Source organism: Osmia lignaria, chromosome 10, assembly GCF_051020975.1.
Source record: "Osmia lignaria lignaria isolate PbOS001 chromosome 10, iyOsmLign1, whole genome shotgun sequence".
Taxonomy (NCBI): Eukaryota; Metazoa; Arthropoda; class Insecta; order Hymenoptera; family Megachilidae; genus Osmia; species Osmia lignaria.
In genome coordinates, this window is record NC_135041.1 from 2,882,295 (window position 1) to 2,899,304 (window position 17,010).

The 17,010-nt window shown below is 39.0% G+C and overlaps 1 protein-coding gene across 1 annotated transcript; it reads right to left on the reverse strand.

Moving 5' to 3' along the window:
• Positions 1-7,627: 7,627 nt before the first annotated feature.
• Positions 7,628-15,823, reverse strand: LOC143305747 (uncharacterized). Its single transcript, XM_076690546.1, has 3 exons — positions 9,446-15,823; positions 9,226-9,375; positions 7,628-9,070 (listed from the first exon to the last, which is right to left on the reverse strand). The coding sequence occupies exons 1-3, from the start codon at positions 9,458-9,460 to the stop codon at positions 8,915-8,917; spliced, it is 321 nt and encodes a 106-aa protein (XP_076546661.1). The 5' UTR covers positions 9,461-15,823; the 3' UTR covers positions 7,628-8,914.
• Between the last annotated feature and the right edge of the window lie 1,187 nt (positions 15,824-17,010).

Sequence of the window (17,010 nt, forward strand, 5' to 3'; positions counted from 1 at the left end):
CCATGGTGTCGGGCTCCGTCACCGGAGTGTCCTGGCGACTGTTTTACAGCCACGTGCATTCCGCATGGGGTCAATGGTCAGTTGGCTTTCGAATTTTCCAACAATATAGTAACAATTATATTGTTATTAAATGTATATTACATATCTAATGTACATATAGTAATAATGATATTGTTATTAATTGTTAATTAATCTGTGGGAATGGATCAGTATATTACATTACATTCAATGTAGATATAGTAATAATGATATTGTAATTAAATGTACATTGATCTGCGGGAATGGATCAGTATATTACATTACATGCAATGCTGATATAGTAATAATGGTCTTGTTATTAAATGAATATTACATATCTAATGGAGATAAAGTAATAATGGTAAAGTGAATTTCTATCTCGCAATATCGCAAAACAGACCAGAATCGTGCAGAACTGGGATCAAAACTGCATTTCTAGCTCGGAATAGCGCGAAACAGAGCACAATCATGCAGAACTGGGGTGAAAAGTGAATTTCTAGCTCGGAATAGCGCGAAACAGAGCAAAATCATACAGAAGTGAAGTGAAAAGTGCATTTCTAGCTCGGAATAGCGGAAAACAGACCAGAATGGTGCAAAATTGGGATGAAAACTGCATTTCTAGTTCGGAATAGCACAAAACAGACCAGAATCGTACAGAGCTGGGATGAAAAGTGCATTTCTATCTCAGAATAGCGCGAAACAGAGCAGAGTCGTTCAAAACTGGGCTGAAAAGTGCATTTCTAGCTCGGAATAGCGCAAAACAGCCCAGAATCTTTCAGAACTGGGGTGAAAAGTGCAATTTCTATCTCGGAATAGCGCAAAACAGCCCAGGATCGTGCAGAAGGGGGCGTCCCACTTGGACGTCGACCGATTGGACGCGCCCCGATTGGATGGTTCCAATTGGACGCGTGTCTTTTAGACGCCGCACAGTGGGACAAAACGGCTTTCGGCGATCAAAATTCTGTAACTTCGGTTCTATTGGAAATATTTGAATGAAATTTTGGGAGTTTTTGTCCACATTATGGTACATAAGTTGTATCAATATGAATCATATTGAACTACAGGGTGTCAAAATATTGACATATAAAGTATAACGCGTTCAATATCCTTCACTTGTTAGACATATTTTATGTCATTTAACACAAATTTGACTCAAAACTGTTAATAACTATAATAAAAACGGATTTAATAATTAAAAAATGACAAGACATGTGTTATTATAATATATTTATTTATATTTATTATGATCTATACCAAATCATTCGTGAAAATAATTTCGACAATTATGAAAATTTATTATGGCATATTGCAAGGCCGAAATAAAGTTTTGGGTAACGAATATACACGTCGAATGCAGTTAACTGGATAATAATCGTATCTGGTACTGCTTTTCCATCATCGTGCGCTGCGGCCAAGATGGGTGTAATTTATTTCAATCGTCATTTTTTTGAGCAGTGGCAGGTTGGGGCAGCCATTTTTTTCTGATTCTGATAGAGGAAGGTTCACTCTTTACTACAGTAATAATCAAGTCCCGCACAAGTGCACACATTTTTTTTAAATCAAACGCAAAGTTGAGATTTTAGTTAAATGTACTTCGTTTCAATCAGATCCTATTATTTAATAAAAAGTTATTACATTGAACACTTTTATTGAACCGAAATAAAGTTTTGGATAACGAATATACACGTCGAATACAGTTAACTGGATTATAATCGTATCTGGTACTGCTTTTCCATCATCGTGCGCTGCGGCCAAGATGGGTGTAATTTATTTCAATCGCCATTTTTTTGAGCAGTGGCAGGTTGGGGCAGCCGTTTTTTTCTGATTCTGATAGAGGAAGGTTCACTCTTTACTACAGTAATAATCACACCCTGCACAAGTGTGCACATTTTTTTTAAATCAAACGCAAAGTTGAGATTTTAGTTAAATGTATTTCGTTTCAATCAGATCCTATTATTTAAAAAGTTGTTAACATTTTAACTTATTTTATGCACTGAATAGAATCTATACTAATCTAGTAAACTTTGTAATTCATTTGAATTTTATCTTTCCGAGTAAAATTTATTAGAATCGTACATTGAAGTTATGGGTAATATTATCAGCGTTTCGTATTGACGAATTTCTACTGACTTTGAGTGCGAACCACGGCAAAACGGAAAGAAATATGAAAAAACGGATTACACTTCGTTAAACTACAGTTTATTCTCTATCGATGTATGTAATTAGTTTTTCAATTTTCGAATTCACGAAAATCGACTTTTGATCGCCGAAAGCCGTTTTGTCCCACTGTGTCAAATCTATTAATTGCATGCGCACGTTTCTGCAGCGTCTATCGGACGCGTTTTTACCGACACTCTTGAGCAGTAGAGCTGGTTACCACATGTAACCACTGTAATCATACTTACACATAAAAGCGGTCGTGACGACGACCCGTAGGGTTGGTTACTACATGTAACCATCTTGACTCGCAAACCTGGCTCACATGGTCAGTTCCTACATGGAACCATCCTGGTCCACATGGTCAGCTAACAATTTTGATTATACTCGAATACGATAACATTAACCGCATGCACTTTCACCGTTCGTTAATATAAGCAAAACGTATTAATAATAAAACTAGAGATTTTTTATGCCGCAAGGCTTTTTCCCCATAAGCATGTATCGAACCAATTATTACTATTTCGGCTCTAAATCGTCTAATTTAATTTATTAAAATACTCTCCTCCTCACACATATCATGTCCTATAATCTGAAACACAAGATCTCTCCATGTTGGAGAGATTTCGACGATACACAGATATAAGCGAGTTGATTATATTTATTCGATTGGTATTTCCTGATTTTTCTGTGCACGAAGAAATGCTTGAAATAGAACCGTTATATTGCACATCGAAAGGGGTTGACATTTTCAATTTGCTGAAAAATGTTATCAATGAATATGTCGGATTTGATAAATTAACTGCTCTTACCACTGACGGAGCTAAAGCAATGACTGGACATATAAGCGACGTATGGGGACTTATGAAAAAAGAGGGTCTCTGCTGCTTCTTCATTCATTGCATTATCCACCAGGAAGCTTTATGTGCAAAATCATTAAAATTAATGAATGCTATGGCGGTAGTTGTAAAAATTACTAATTTAATAAAAGGTGAAAGTAGTCTGCCATAGAATGTTTAAGGTTTTTTTGAAAGAATGTCAAGAATTCTGATCTTCCTTTGCATTGCGATGTTAGGTGGTTGAGTGCAGGGAAATGTTTAAAACAAGTTTTAGCAATAAGAAACGAAATACCACATTTTTTAAAAGAACATTGTAGTAAACATAGAGCAGAATTCGAAAATAAGTTTGAAGATGTTAACTTCCTCACTGAATTAGCTTTTCTTACAGACATCACTCACCATTTAAATATTTTAAACTCGTTACTGCAAACAAAGAAATAGAACGTTGCAGAATATATGAATTATATTCCAAATTTTCGCAAAGCGCGGCAAGATTTTACAAATCAATTACAAAACAATAATTTCAGAAACTTTCCAAGCTGCGGAGAAATTGATGATGAATTTCCCGCAGCGAACTTTCTTATTTTTGTATCTGTCCTCTAGGATTTAAATAAACAATTCAAGATTAGATTTAAAGACATTCAATGTCTAGAAAAACACCTTCAATTATTTAGTGATCCATTTTCGGTCGATATAAATGACTACACGGACAATGTACAATTAGAATTACACAGTTTGCGCGAACACCCTCAACTACAATATTTAACCGGTAAAGGCGAATGCTTATTTAGAAAATTAAGTTCAGAAGAATTTCCGGTAGTTTTTTCGAGGGGGGGGGGGGGATTTTTTAATGAAAGGGGTATGAGCTGAACAGTGCTCCAGTGTGTGTTGCGCGGAGTCCCGCCCCGCCCCGCAGTGGTGGCATATAGCCGTTGCCTCGCTACGAATCCGCCACAGGAAGTCACCGAAGCAACCATGCCCGGTGAGCACCTGTGTGGTCCGATAGGTAATCCGACCAAAGCCGCGGTCCTGCCATTTTTTGATGACGGGCAGACCTGAACCTAACCTCACCTACTCTAACCTAACCTTCGGGCACCAGCGGGTCGTCAAAATTCATCACTTCGCCTGAGATTTGAACTGCGCTATCATACTATCACTACTTGTATACAACTATACCAATTGTGCTAGTGTGTTAATGTGACAATTGCGGAATCACTACTGGTATCCGGACGCATACCGTTTCGAGCAGATCTCAATGCACCCATCGGTTATGACGTTCCGATCACTGGAGGCGAGATAAAGCGGGTGGGTTTATAAGTCTGGTAAAAAGAGCACCAATAATTTCCGCACTTCCGGAACCGGAAATTTTTTTTCAAAGCCTCCCTCCCAACCCATTCATACCCCTTTCATTAAAAAATTCCACCCCCCCCCCCCCCCCCCTCTTTCTAAAGAACAGCCTCTTCTGTTTACATACTCCATGATTTTAATTTAATGTTGAGTAGTCTAATTGTCATGCTAAGTCGTCATCGAAAATATCCATTCGATAATATACTAACATAATTATTTAATCGTAATTATTTACGGTCCCTTATTTTCTTTTCAGATCTCACTGCCGTCGGAGGGTGTCGGGTTTTCCTATATTAGCTGTCCGTCATCGCTGCTAGCCGCACTGTACCTGGCGCTAGCCTATATCCTAAAGAACAAAGCTAGTCATCCAAACCTGCAGATGATCGTTCGATTCGAACTTCTTTTCCTTTACCTAGCGACGGTCTTGCTGTTGTATCGTTCAGGTTCTGTGTTATAAGGGAGACCCTTCCCACGACATCGGTAGCAGCCGACGCCGCCCTTTTTGTCGCCTCTAACGACGGGCAGGGCTTATCGTGGTCGTATTCTGTTCTCCGAGCCACAGAGAGAGCGCCCAGGGCCCTGCCAGCAACAAACAAACATTATCTAACGTCTCTGATGATGTCTGGACGTCTCCCTGTGCAGGAGACTCCAACGGAGCCTGGTTTCCGTATCATCATGACTGGACGTCTCCCCGCGCAGGAGACTCCCACGGGAACCGTTTCCCGAAAAAATCGGTATCACGCAATTAATTAATCGCTGATGGGCGGCCGATTTTGATGTACACGGCATCATCCATATCACACGCGGCATACTCAGACACACATAATATCAAATTCATACAATTCAAAACTCAAGGGTTTTTTACGCTTCAGGCTTTTTCCCTTTATCCAAACTACATCAAGGGTTTTTTACACCTTCGGGCTTTTTCGCTTGCATAATATCACGAAATAAACTCTTTATTCAACACCATACTAATCTCGATTGATTATTTATCAAACCGGCCTCGATATATCCTAAATATCCTTTCAGCACGTTAAATAATCACAATCCTTCCCCGAATCGTCACCCGATCTTATCGCTCTCGAGTGTTTAGAAAACTCGAGATTCGAAACCGAAAGGGAAACGATTTAAAAGAGCTGACGTCGAGAGGACCAGCATTCTTGTTCGAGCCTTGGACGAAGTTAGATCAGATTCAGAATTTAACGTCAAAAATAGTTTCTTTTATCGAAAAGATTGAAACGTTTCACGTTGAAGGGGTTCGATCGTACAATAACAAATAGGATACCACATACATTTCAAAGTTTTCAGAGGCGGCGTAAAATTAAAAACTTTTCCTCTACTAGCCAGATTCTAACTCGGGCGTCGGCAACCTATGATAAATGACCCATTTGATAATTGCAAGGAAACAATATTCAACGGGAATCAACAAACCCATTGCGAATTAACTATACTGCAGTTCACGAGTGACCGCACTTAACTCGCGCAGCTAGTGACCTAGTGAGGTCTAGGGAGATTTTTTATAGCGCGTGTGATTCCCCTTTACAGCTTGCTTTTTACTTTGCGTTCACATCATTTTTTTGCGAAAAATAATAGGAATTTCATTGTATCGTGAAACTTTACAATACCATCACTGGTTATCAGTTATCATACGTCATATATGTATTTCTGCCCACCATTTATATGATCGCAAAGTATAATAAGAAGCAAGCTGTAGAGGGGAATAACCCACGTTATTAACAATCTCTCTAGACCTAGTGAGCTGCGCGAGTTAAGTACGGTCTCTCGTGAACTGTAGTATAGTGCATGTACATTAGGAGTGCTGCCAATTTCTGATACAATTGTTACAATTATAAATGTTTTCAGCCGGACCTATAACGTTCCGCTTTTTCTCTTACGACTTATTAATTACCAAGTTTGCCATACCGTAATCAAATCGTTATTGGCAGCATCGTTTGTTCGGGTATTTTTAATTTTGCGCCGCCTCCGAAAACTTTGAAATGTATTTGGTATCCTATTTAACGATTAAGTAGATATTATTAATAGCTATGGAACATTGGTATAAATGAAATAGAAATTATTTTACACTTTTTAGTGCATTTCGAAGTCGGATTTGTTTTTTGTTAAAAATTATTTTATTTTACACTTTTTAGTGGAACCGGTAGTATTTGTAGGATAGTGTAAGGTATTTTGGGTTTCTGTTGCTTAGCTAATAACCATAAACCGAAAAAAATTGACCGAATTTAAATGGTTAATAAACAACAAATTTCATAAATTTTTGCGAGTGGGATCATCGCGGATATACAGGTGTTACGTCCCTAGTTATAACCCATTTTCGTCTTTCGCCATTACAAGGAGGTCTTGCTCTGGAATCCGCGAAACATCAGCGTTTTCTCGCATAGCGACGCCCGCAATACGAAATCGGGGAACTCGCGGAATGCGATGGCGAAAACCCTTTGCTTGCAGGTTTTCGCAAGCAAGGAGCGTGACCTACTCCCCTTTTGGGAGTGTAAGTTATCGACGCAACGCAAGTACGCAGTTCCGTGATAGCGTATAGCGGAGACCGAAGTTCTGTCCGTTCGTGACCCGCAGTAGACCCGTGTGTAAGGCTACTGGAAACCAGGAAGATCATCGACGACGTGCTCGGCCGACGGTTCAACACGAGTGGTCTGAGATAACAGACCCATAGTTGGACCAAATCCAGGAGTGCACCCGTGTGCTGTGCAGGACCACCACCAACCACTTGTATCTCCAAGGTCGAGTCGTAGCCACGCGCCGCGAGTCTAGTGTATCGTCCGAAACGCGAAGTAAGTGTAAAACAAGACCTCTAGTGTGAATGACCGGCGAGTGATACGAGAACGTGCGAGCGACATACAACACCTCAATTCAACGAAGGGTATGTAACTACAGAGACAGAATATATATATATATATTGAAGACCCATATATGTGTATTTACAATTACTGAACACCCATCCTGTATCCTATACTACCCGCAAGGAAGGGCAAGGTACGCCTTAGCGTTTTAATCGGCAGACCCCGAGGATCGTAGTAACAGTAAAATAACCACCCTTAAGGGCACAGACTCCTTCTGCCATGACCTGTATGCGTGCGCTTACACAATCAACGGAAAGCATGCACGTATATGCCATGCGTGAGAGAGACACTCGATTTCATAGATTTCGTTTTTCGTCTCGATAATTGCACAAATGAAATTTTCGCAGGTACAGCACCCACGGGTAGATTTCACCACAGGGTAGTCTGGTCCGTTTGAACGCTAATAAACACCATACGTTGAGAAAAATGATATTTTCGACACTGTAAGATTGAGACAGACGCTGTTGTAAGCAAACAACATGGCTGCCGAATGCTGCGTTCGGCTGCATTTTAGCAAATATTGGACGATTTAATGGTTTTTTCACCCATAGCACACCAGACCACCCTTCCTTGAACTAGCACAATGTCACTGAAATTCGATTTTTCACAATTTATCACTTCTGGAAGACGTAAAACGAAATTTACGATTTGCACGCATCAGACGTCAAATAGACGGAAGAATAGTTCACTGATTTTCCGTCAGAGGCATTGATGGTATATTTGACCACGTTATCATCAGGGTCGATAAAAACAGAAATCAATCGATAAATGTAAATTCTAATTTCCCATCACAAACGGCTACGTGAATATAGCCACAAGTAAGGCATAGTTGCCGCAACGTATTAGACTTCTGTCACGCTGTTCACACCTGTTACAATTGTAACCATCAACACAATGAATCGGCTCGAGCCGAGAAAGAAGTCCGAGAATAAAACAATACATATATTAATGTGTGCAACCATAAATCTTTTTTATTCATATCTATAATCATGTTTTTTTATCAATGAAATTACAGAGATATGCCAGATAAATGAATTACAAAACTTGTACATTTTTTAATATTTAGCATATTCTATATGCGAAAAGACATAGAAGGCGATATAAATGTGCTGTTTGTATTCCTATTTATGTATCTATCATTTACTGACGAGATTTTGATTCCTGCCGGGCATACAAAAGGACAGCGCGAACGAAAGAGAGACAGCAAGAACGAAATAATACACATAACGTATGCGACCATAAAACTTATAGGAATGAAAACTACAGGACATTAATAATGTCAACAGTTTCACTTCAAACTAATTTATTGACTAACTCTTACACTACACTTATACATTACAGTTATACCAACCCCAAACGCGTCTATAAATACAAAACAAAGAATCAGCGGCCGATGCTCGCCGGTGACAGCTGATCGCACGGACGGCGTAATGCGTGCAAGTGCGAGTGAGAAAGCAAGCTGACGATACCGATGGCTTGGCGAGACGGACTGTGTTTTGTCGCACGGAACATCGCTTTTGACTATCGCGAATATTCCCGCCCGCGGGTTCATCGCGAACATTCGCCGAAGATTCGGTGCAAAGGGAATAAGAAATAAGCAGATATGTAATAATTTAGATTGTTTATTATAGTAATAAATTTAAAAATTAAAAATATAAAATATTCCGATGAATAAAATTTTTAAAAAATATTAAAAATTACACGGCGATCGCCGCCTCTTCCGCCGCCCCGGCGTCCTCCTCTCCCACCACGACGGCCGCCCCATCGCCCACCTCTTCCTCCGTGGCGGCCGCCACGGCGTCCTCCGTACATTAGTTTTTTAACCATTTTTTTGATCTGAAATATAATAAATTTTATTAGAATTGTGACATTATTAAAAAACAAAAAATAATCGTGGAAATTCATTTGCTACTATTGTAGAAATGATTTCCGTTTCACGTATATCTAATTGTGCGACATGTATTACATAGAAAAATTACGTTTTTACTTACTTCTGATGCTGATAATTTTTCCTCCTGTGTCTTCGGCACTTGTTCCTTCTTTGTATTGTCTTCTTTCTTCTGGACTTCTTCTTTCTTTTCTGTTTCTTCTTTTCTTTGCGTTCCTTCTTTCTTTTTTTCCATTTCTTTATCTACATCCATCTGTAATGAAAGTAATTTCTGTGTAAAGAACGTAATATTATGAAACATTCTGCTTGCCGATTATACGCACCTTGTCTTCAGCCATGTTCAAGCTTGACTGTCTTTTGTCATGGATGCTGAAAGCACTCGCATGGCATGGTGGTGGGGATCAGGACCGTGGTCACTGACTTATAACATAGACCCTTTCCTAATTTCTAATTTTACAGATTGAATTTTTATTTTCATGTTATGTTTTTTCCTTACAATCTGAAATTATAATCTTATAAATGAATACAACCTCAAAACTTTTTTTTTATAATAAATATCGACGTCATTGTTCTTTTTTGTTCGTAGTCCTTAGAAACACTCCCCACCACGGTACCCTCTGTTTCTCGGTACTGTGTTTTACGTCTTCGCGACAGTTTTCACGATAGTTGCATTCGAAGCAAGGAATAGATTACAGCATAGAATTTATTTCAAAGCTTTGAAAGTGTGAAGTGAAGTGAGAAGTGAATATTGTTGTGGGATAGTGACAATGAGTGATACTGAAAATATTGTCATGGTTGAAGATATGAGAAATCAGTATGAAGATCAGTGTTTGATAAAAAATATAAGTCGTCGGCCAAAATTACCAGTTAGTACGAAAAGATTTTCAAAAAAAAGAGCATGTCGCGAAAGAAGACGGCGTTTAGCCCTTCAAAATATTTCCGAGCCGTCAACAAAAATACACTCCCGAGAAAATTTACTTGCCATTGGATGAAGAAACAGAACCGACAAATTCTACAGAAATGTTAGAAGAAACGACGGAAGAATTGTTTGAAATTGAAGAAACGGACAATACAGAAGATGGATTAAATATAGAAGGAACAACTTCCGAAAATGAAGAATTGATCATAGAAAAAACTGTAACGAATGAGCCTGAAGAACAATTCTGTCTACCCAGTGGCTTGAGTATCGTGGACATGCAGCACATCTTTACCGAATTTCAAAAAATAGGTGACCATGCTAAAAACAGGGAAGACTGTGGAATTAGACACCTGAAAATAACCGGCATGAAACGGTCGGGTCTGAGGACCACCCTCAGCGTAATATGCGATATGTGCAAATATACATGTGAAATCCACAGTGAACCTGACGAAAGCAATCACATGGAAACAAACCAGTGTGCCGTTGCTGGAACAATTGTGAATGGAGGCAGTTATGCCCAAATGGAAGAGTTCCTTGCAGCGATGAACATACCCTACATGTCGAAGAAAGAGTTTAGAAAACATCACGATAAAATAGTGAAAACATTAATTGTTGCTGCAGAAGAAGAGATGGTAACAGCGGCAGAGGAAGAAAAACGCTTGGCCATTGAAAGAGGCGATATTGTTTCCGGATGTGGAATCCCTCACATCCCCGTTGTGGCCGATGGAAGCTGGATGAAACGACCATACCGGACTGGAACGTACGATTCCGCGTCTGGAGTCGGCGTTATAATTGGATATCACACGAAGAAAGTTTTATTTATCGGTGTGAGAAACAAGGTGTGCAGGATTTGTCGATGTGCTGCGAAAAAGAAAGAAGAGCCACGAAAGCACACCTGTTTTAAAAATTGGAGCGCAAGCCAAGCATCAACGGCTATGGAAAGTGACGCTATAGTCGAAGGCTTCAAGACCAGCGTAGAAAAACGTGGGCTGATTTATTCAGCACTGATTGCTGATGGGGACAGCAGCGTCTATAAAAAAATTATAGATGCAGATCCATATAAAGCACAGGTTCGTGTAAAAAAAATTGAATGCACGAATCATTTATTGCGAAACTTTTGCAGAAAAATGAAAGAAGTTGTAAAGATGACAACATCTGGTCCATTCAGAAGAATCGTTGAAAGCAGCATTTGGCGAATGCGTGCGGACATAGTAAAAGCAGCAGAGTACAGATACAGTCAGCAAGTAACAACCGCTGAAAAAATTAAGAATTTGTATGCCGACATACACAATGTTCCTAGCCATGTTTTTGGTGAACACGCAGATTGTTCAAAACTACAATACTTCTGCGATGGAACGAGTAAAAAAGATGAAAAGAACATTGTTCCCGAATTGCTGAAGATGGGAGTGTACGAACACATTAAAGAAATACTTCGATCTCTGTTGGCGCATGCTGAGAGTTTGCTGTATAACAGCAACAATAATGCCGTCGAAAGTTTCAACGGAATCATCGCAAAATATATAGGAGGAAAAAGATTGAATTTCGGCGAGAGGGGATCTTACACGGGAAGATGTACTGCTGCTGTCCTACAGTATAACACAAAACAAGTGTTGTCGCGTCTGAATACGGCGATGAACAAGAAACCGCCCGCTATTTTACGCAAAATAGAAAATACAAGGAAGAAAGAAAATGAGAAATACAGTGAAAAGAGAAAGGAAAAAAAAATTACAAAGCACGTGCGGAAACAATTCCGTTCTGAAAAGGATTCCAATTACGGACCAAACGCTGAAAAGCCGGATATGGCTAGCAATATTTATGAATTAAAGCAAAAAAAACATATGGAAATGTTACAGAATTGACAAAATAGAAGAGATGCCATTGAAGAAGAAACCATCGGTCAAGCGAAAAATCCGAGATGGTTGAATTACAAATCTAAATTATTGACGGCCTCTAATTTCGGACGAATATGCCGTCGTCGAATTGGCACGCTCTGTGGAAATTCAGTGAAGTCGTTAGTGTATCCACGACTGATTAGTGCACCTGCAGTACAATATGGACAGGAATGCGAAAAATTCGCACGTGAAGAACTAAGTGTGTGCATTGGTGTTGAAATTAAAGAATGTGGATTATTTATTGATAGTGCCATCCCGTTCTTAAGAGCTTCGCCAGATAGACTTATAGACGAAGAGGGCATTGTGGAAATCAAATGTCCGAAAACGGCGGAGAATTTATTGCCGGAGGAGGCAATCAAAAGTGTTGCAGTTATTCGGCGTATATTTGCAGACGCAGAAGGAAATGCATTGAACAGGAACCACTACTATTACTACCAAGTACAAGGACAATTACATGTCACAGGTAGAAAATATTGCTTATTTTGTATTTGGACCCGAAAAGGGTTAAAGTACATTAGAGTCGATAGAGACGATAACTTTTGGCAAAAGAATATGGAGCCAAAATTAATTCAATTTTATTTATTGTGCATGTTACAGGAATTAATAGATAGCCGGTACAATAGGGGAATGCCCATTCGGGAGCCTCAATTTATAACAAAGGAGAGAGCAAGCTTAGAAAAGCGCAAAAGGTCTCTCTCAGAAAGTAGCACGAATATTGCTACTGTCCGGCGTCGCACTGCACTGTAAAGTGCAGTACCACTGACTCTGTTGGTGGTTCACAATTGCACGAAATAGCAATTGTACTCGCGGATCATACGATCTCGTGAGTTGTTCGACGCCGGTATACACATTTTAAAATAGTGACCTATGAAAATTCAAAAAAGGTCTTATGCGGACAGTAATAAAAAATACTGTTACTGTCCGGCGTCGCACTGCACTGCAAAGTGCAGTACCACTGACTCTGTTGGTGGTTCACAATTGCACGAATTAGCAATTGTACTCGCGGATCATACGATCTCGTGAGTTACGCGACGCCATACTATATTTCTTTGTTTTGTTTAAAAAATTTGTTACAGATTTTCGAAGAAAGGATTCCCGAGAAGAGGTTTTTTGGAGCGAAGCGAGCGTAGAACTCAAAATTTATTTTTTCGACTGAAATAATTTTTTTCTTATTCCATTCTTCAAATTATTCATGTCCTGTAGTTTTCATTCCTATAATTATAAAAAATATTCCAAAGTACCTTCGACTTATTCGAGATACGTTTATATATCAGTAAAAACTACAACATATCTAAATTTGAGCAAAATCCGACAAAAAACGTTAAAATGAATTTATTTAATCATCTATTTCCATTAACTTTTCCTTCTTGCAATATTTATCTTCATTCATCTTCGTTCATCTTTGCATGAACATTTTTATCGTTGAGAAATTAAACACAGCATTTTCCTCTTCTCGAAAAAAATTAAAAAATTATATATAGGTATATTGAAGACAGCGTTACCAGGACAAATGGACTGCAAATATGCTGCCTGATCACGTATAATCGGCAAGTATAATCTTACATAATTAATATTACGTTATCTATACATAAATTATTTTCTTCACAGATGGACAAGGAAGAAAAGGAAGAAAAGAAAGAGGAAATGAAAAAGAAAGAGGATAGAAGAAACAGGAGAATTCGAGGCCGTCGACGTCGGAAGTAAGTAAAAGTGTTGATTCTTCTATGTCATAAATGTGGCGGAATTAGATTTTTCGTGAAATGGAAATTATGACTACAACAGTAGCCACTGAATTCCTACGATTGTTTTTTCTTCTTATAAAACATTCATTATTGTATTTCAGATAAAAACAATTTCCGATGCAGACGCCGCGGAGAAGGAAGAGGCCGAAGCGGACGGCGGGCGACGGGTGGCCAATCATTGTTTATATTTATTGATTATATTTGAATGAATAAATATTGTATATATAGATTAATTTACATGTCTTTATTTTTCTGTCCTATTCTGAAATTATTATATTTCAATGAATAAATATTGTATATGTTGATCAATTTACATGTCTTTACTGTTCATTCCTTTTCTGAAATTATTAATGCCATGTACTTTTTATTTGTATAAGTTTTATAGTCGCGTATGTTATGTTTATTACAGAGTCTCATCGAATCTGTCGTAGCGTGTGACTTGAACATAAACATTTCCGCCGATCGGCCCTACGTTGTTTCATTCATGATGCTCCTTCTCTTTCTATCGCGCTGTCCTTTTCTATGTCCGCCTGAAATCAAAATCTCGCTCGGCTCGAGCGAATTCATTTTCACAGATGTGGCAACACCGCGAAAGAATCTCTAAAATGATGTGATTCGACAACTACGCCACCTCACTTTCGTTTCTTATTCTGTATAATGACGTTAGATGTCGCACCGTCAAATGTCGAATTTCTCAATTATGTGTTTCCACGATTGCCCGATTCTTTCCAATGCCGCTTACATCGATTCGGAGGAGGCCTCGAAGGAGTCTGTGCCCTTAAGGTGGGATGTAACACAGGGTGTCACGCGACTACCTCGACAGCCGAAGAGAGATGATTGCTAAGGTGATTCCAAACAACTTTTTCCTTTGCCAAAATGTTGGTTCGTTTTTGAGTTATTAACAAAAAACACTGACCAATCCGAGCGCGTACAGCGCGCGGGCTCTGGGACTGCAATGTCGGCTACGAAAACCGGACCTGACGTAGGTCGCGAACGAACGGCTCGGCACCCCGTTGACATAGCACAATGAAAAAGCTGAACTGGTAGAACATTTCTAGTCGTTTAAACTGAATACTGAACCTAATCTCTTGTCGTCTGTCATAATGTAAAAAAGGAAATTCTAAGCATTCTAAACAACAAATAAAAATGAATGAAATGAAATAATTAATAAACGTTTAAATTGGAGGCTACGTTAATGATGAAAAATTTGAAAATAATTTAAATGAAACTTTCGCATTCGTTTCTAAATTAACCTGCATACCTAAATTGAAGCATACCTCGTTGACTGTGCCTGAAAACATAACATAATCGTAAAAATATATATATGTTAAATAATTGTAACATAAATAACGAAAACATTTCCACATCTAATAAATGTAGTTTTATTGCACGCACATCTGCTCGTTTTGTTGTTAATGTCCTTCTTAAAGTGTGCTTTGATTTAATTATTTATTATATTACTTTTGCACACAATTTTTATTTCTTGTTTGTCATGAATAGTATCATTGCATATATATTTGAAATCCAATTTGTTCGGGATTGGTGTCGATCCCGGAAGGACTGCGCCGGAAATAATTTTACACTTGCTGGATGGGTTGTACAAATTGATTTATTTGAGTCAATTATCGTATAAAATGAAATGATCGTTGAACACACTGATCCGACAAAGGTTTGATGAACATACAAAGACAATGAGAGAATTGATCTGTTACCGTGATCTGTAGCGTTTACCAATGGTTTGAACACGAAGCCCCGTTAATTTTATTAATTCGGTCCGCTCTTTGATGATGCCCGTGATCATGTGCGTAGTCAACACGTGGTTGCCAGCTTGCGTGAATAATGAATTCGTTGTATTTGAGCAGTACCTGTCGCAATCCTGTTGCACTTGATGTTGCTGAGGATTCCTCGGGTCGATTCATGAGCTGTGGTGAACGTTTCTCTGGTGAAGTGCACTTGAACTTGAACTGAGGAGGTGAGCTTGCTGAACACGTGGTTTCGCTATTGATCGGTGATCTAGAATGACGGCTCCGCGCGAGAGTTTTCGAGAAGAACCCAGCTCACGCGTCACCTAGATGGGCGACTCCCGATCGATAAATCGATCGACCGTGAGCGCCATCATGGCTGAGCGGATTCTCAACCACAATTAATTGCAGTAAATAAATCGAAAAAAAAATTACATACCACGAAGGGATTCGAACCCGTGCCTTCTGAGTATGTATCAGTTACGTTGCCACTTCGCCAGTTCGCTTCTTGTCGGAACCTTTCACTAAATCTGTATTTCTCATTATAATGAAACTTCAAATACAAATATCTAAAAAACTATTGAGTATCTACACCTATAATGGTATGTATTCGTAAACAGGGGAACAAGATCTATAAGTGTACGAAGTTTCAACTAAATCTGAGACCCGAAGTGCTTGCCTTCTCCTTGTAAGACGTACCCCGGGCCAGGTTCATGAGACCTCAATGCGTAACAAAAAGGGGAACAGGTCACATGTAGATATGTTCTCATTATTTCCTGATTTACGAAAGGAGTTATCCGCAAGTGACCAAATAAATGAGAAACAATTGCAACCGAATAGTAGTCCTGAGGTACACCTTCTTATTCAGGGAATACCAATTACGGGTTTGATAGATACCGGAAGTACAATCACAGCGATGTCAGAGGCATGGTATAACCAACACCTTATACAGTTAAAAGATTGTCAGAGTCTTCCTATAACGAGTAGTTTTGTTGTCGGTGCGATAGGGTCGAGATCGGTTCTGTTAAAAAAGCAGATTCTCATCGAAATCCATTTTAGGAGGACCAAGTTCTTGGTACCGGTGATCATCGTTCCAAATCTTGTCCATTCTTTTATCATCAGCATTGATGCATTCCGCCAGATGAATTTAAAAATCGATTTAAACGGAAACAGTTTAGTGGTCGATCTTGAGGGTAGTACGGAACACGTTGAATTTTCAAACACTCGAAAAGATAAAATCGTGAAAGAGGTTAGGGATATGGTATTGAGTTCCGCAACGATGACCTGCGAACAAGAGAGATCCATCTCGAATAGGGTTTAAGAGAAACTCAACAAGGACGATTTAACTGATCCACAGCGCCAAGTACTGGGCTCGTTAGTCGCTCAGCATTATGAGTTGTGGAAGGATCAACCAGGCCGCGTACACTGCTATCAACACCGACTCGTAGTAAATGAAGAACTAACCTTTATTCAACGAACGTACCCAATTCCGTCAAAATATTTAGAACAAGCCGACAATGAAATTAGGAAAATGCTTAAACACGATAAATATTATTCAACCATCAAATAGCCCATATATTAATTCTCTTGTGC

Bases quoted from the DNA above. Each gene is read 5' to 3' on its own strand.
- LOC143305747 (XM_076690546.1), bottom strand. The intron at 9,071-9,225 runs GTAAGTAAAAAC...ATTATATTTCAG, and splicing joins AAAAATTATCAGCATCAGAA to ATCAAAAAAATGGTTAAAAA.